Here is a 3005-nt window from a genome sequence, read left to right as displayed (position 1 = left end):
TCATTCCCCAGCATATTCCAGCTTCTTTTAGGTGATGTTTAACTGGTGAGCCTCAGAGCTCTCACCTACCTAACAGGTACTGCCAGTAGTACCTGCAGATCTCCCGCAGGTTCTTGAAGATCAGCTGAAGCAGGTACAGGGAGAAGGACCAACCTCCAACCAGCAGAAAGTACACAGGACTTTTCTGGAAGAGAACAGCAAAGTTGGAGGGAGGCAGGAAGCAGGACAGCTGTGGACACCTCCCCCAGGTGCTGAGCTGCTCTGTGCCACACCCAGTCCACCCCAGTACCACACCAGTACTGGAAAAAGGGCTATGAGGCCTCTGACACCTCCCAAGGGGTGACACCCACCTTGGGCATGACCTTGGACATCATGTAGACGAGGACGAGCAGCGAGGCCAACAGCCCAACGCTGATGCCGGCCGAGTAGTAGAAAATTTGGCTCCTGCAATGATGACACAGGGAATCCATCACCCCAAAAGTTTTATGGATCACTGTGCACAAACATCACCCAGCACTGCCTCAACCCCTGGAAAAAGGAGGRGACTCACCTGCTCAGCGTGTCCCCACAGAAAAACAACAACAGGCCCAGGAAGAAGACAAGGAACAGCTTAGGGTCAAAGCCTGGAAAGAGAGTGAATCCCAGTGGTGAGGAGCACGGTGGGAAGCTCCCACCTGCCACAGGGTCACAGGGATGGGGCAGCATCCAGGTGAATCTGGATGACCCAATTCCAGACCCAATTCCCTTGCTGAGAAATGAACTTTGCTGAAACATGAGGTGAACCTGGATGACCCAATTCCAGACCCAATTCCCTTGCTGAGAAATGAACTTTGCTGCCTCATGAGCAGCCACATCCTGCTGTCCCCTGGGCATCCCCAGACCCCCTTTTCCCCACCRGGGAGGGGACGTACGTCGGAAGAGGACGACGGAGTAGTTGGTGGCRGGCTCCAGCAGCTCGACCTTGAGGCAGGTTTTGTTGCTGTAGAGATCCACGTCGATGCTGGTGTCGTTGAGCTTGCCCCGCAGGAAGGAGAACACCACGTTCCACACGCTGAACTTCTCCAGCTCCTCCTCGCTGTCCACCTGGGTGACGCGGATCATCCGGCTGCTGGTGAGGCGGATCTGCGGGGAGCGAGGGGGAAAATGGATGGAGAGAATGYAGCAGGGAGGGTCTGCTGCTTTCTCCTCCTCCTCCTCTTCCTCTTCCTCCTCCTCTCACCTGTGTCCTGGTCCAGATGTCGTGCCATTGCGGGACGCGGGTGTTGGTGTAGCAGAAGCGCTGGGATTTGTTGTGCACGGACACGTGGCCCTCCTGGAGCGGGATGATGGGATCCTTGGTGCCTGGGAAGCACAGAGAAAAAGGTTCAGGCCCTGTTCCCCTCTGCTTAACCCACCAAACACATTACTGCCCTTTCCCTCCCCGGGGGTCCTCCAGCTCACGATCCTTCCACTGTTTTCCTTGGAATACACTCTCTGGTTCTTTTTTGGCAAAATTAATAGGTTAATCCATTTTTTGGGATAACCCCTGAGCCCCTTCCAGCTCGACCCCTAGTTCCAAAATCATCCCCACCTCAGGGAAATAAATCCGAGGGTGGCTCCGGCACGCATTCGCCCCCTCGGGGTGAAGTGGCTCCCAAATTCCACGGAAGGCCCGATCGAACCGGGGGATCGGGACAGCGGGATACGAAATCCCGGTCCCACCGGGCCGTACCGACCTCCTGAGCCTGGGAGCCCCGGGAAGCGTTCAGAGGGTTCCCCGGAGCCGCAGAGAGTCTCTCAGCGGGCACCAGGCAGCTCGCCGCGGCCCAGGCCGCTGGTCCGGTCCTCCCGCCACGCTTCCCCGGGGCTGTCGCCGCCCCCCTCCTCGCCACGACGCCCCCCCGGTCCCCGCCCATCGACGCCGCCACCCAGCCCACCTGCAACTTCCAGGGGCAGGAAGGGCAGGAACAACAAGAGCAGCACCGGGAGCCGCTGCCGCCCCGGTGCCGGTTTCATCCCTCCCGCCGCGGCGGCGCCGGCCGCTTCCGTTTCCGCCGCACGCCTGACGGCGGCTGTCGAGGAGCAGCGACAGCCAATAGGAAAGGCGCTAGCCGGGCTTTGTTACTGATTGACAGCTGAGTGAACCTATCAGAAAGCAGCTAGGCTCTTGCTCCCGCCCCCTTCACTGCCTGCCGCGTTGATTGACGGTGTTTTCAGCCTATCAGCATTGCGCGAGCAGGAAGCAGCCATGCTCCCGCCCCYGGTTACCACGGTGACCAATAGACCCGCCTTTCACTCAACAACCACSCCCCGCCCTGGTAACGGCTTTGAYWGACACWCCCCTCAGCCTATCAGCGAGCAGGCACGGCCGGCCACGCCCACCACCCCCTCGCCAATCCGGCGTGATTGACAGCCGCCTCCGCCTATCAGGGCGCGGCCTGGCGCTGTTTGTGTGAGCGGGTCACGCGTGAGGGGGCGCGCAGGTCCCGCCCCYCGCACCCCCGTGAGGCGAAGCCGCGGCCTCACCGGCACCGGGCACCGCCGTGAGGGGGCTGCGCSACCGCACGGCCGCGGACGGGGCTCTGCCGGGGCGAACGCGGGCCGAGGGTCACTGGTGTAGTCGCCCGGCGCGGAGGGGAACCCGCATCCCACAGGCGATGGCCGGGGGGCTCCCGTTCGCCGCGCTGCCCGGCCGCACCGTCCGCGTCCCCTCTGAGTGAGGCTCCCCCAGCCCCGGGAAGGCGGTGCCGCCCTCCGCGTGGATCCCTCCCCGCGGGGCGGTGGCTGCCCGTGGGCGGGCAGCGGGGAGCGGGGCTCGGGCGGCCCCCCCGCTCCCCCTCCGCGGGCCGTGGGCGGCGGAGCCGGGAAGCGGCGGGGCCGTGGGCGGAGGATGTGCGTCAGCCGGGGGCAGCGCCGGGGCTGGGAACGGCCCCGCCGCGCCGGACGCCTGGTCGTGGATGGGGGGGGAGGTGGTGACAGGGGGGCCGTGGGGAGGGGGTTGAAGCGGGAGGGCTGGGGCAGGACCC

The 3005-nt window shown here is 63.7% G+C and overlaps 1 protein-coding gene across 1 annotated transcript in view; it reads right to left on the bottom strand.

The window, feature by feature from the left end:
* NEMP1 (nuclear envelope integral membrane protein 1) overlaps positions 1 to 2067 on the bottom strand; it is a 5808-nt gene extending 3741 nt beyond the window's left edge. The window contains exons 1-6 of the mRNA XM_057387127.1: positions 1917 to 2067; positions 1220 to 1341; positions 912 to 1122; positions 551 to 623; positions 351 to 444; positions 70 to 184 (exon numbers count right to left, since the gene is read on the bottom strand). Coding sequence (XP_057243110.1) covers positions 70 to 184; positions 351 to 444; positions 551 to 623; positions 912 to 1122; positions 1220 to 1341; positions 1917 to 1995 — 694 coding nt within the window. The 5' untranslated portion in view covers positions 1996 to 2067. The remainder of the gene's footprint in view (positions 1 to 69; positions 185 to 350; positions 445 to 550; positions 624 to 911; positions 1123 to 1219; positions 1342 to 1916) is intronic.
* Between the last annotated feature and the right edge of the window lie 938 nt (positions 2068 to 3005).

The sequence above is a fragment of the Malurus melanocephalus genome, unplaced genomic scaffold (genome assembly GCF_030028575.1).
Source record: "Malurus melanocephalus ecotype Western Australia unplaced genomic scaffold, MMel_1.1 scaffold_1140, whole genome shotgun sequence".
NCBI lineage: Eukaryota > Metazoa > Chordata > Aves > Passeriformes > Maluridae > Malurus > Malurus melanocephalus.
The sequence above is the reverse complement of the archived record's forward strand: the minus strand, read 5'-3'. Positions and strand labels throughout refer to the sequence as shown.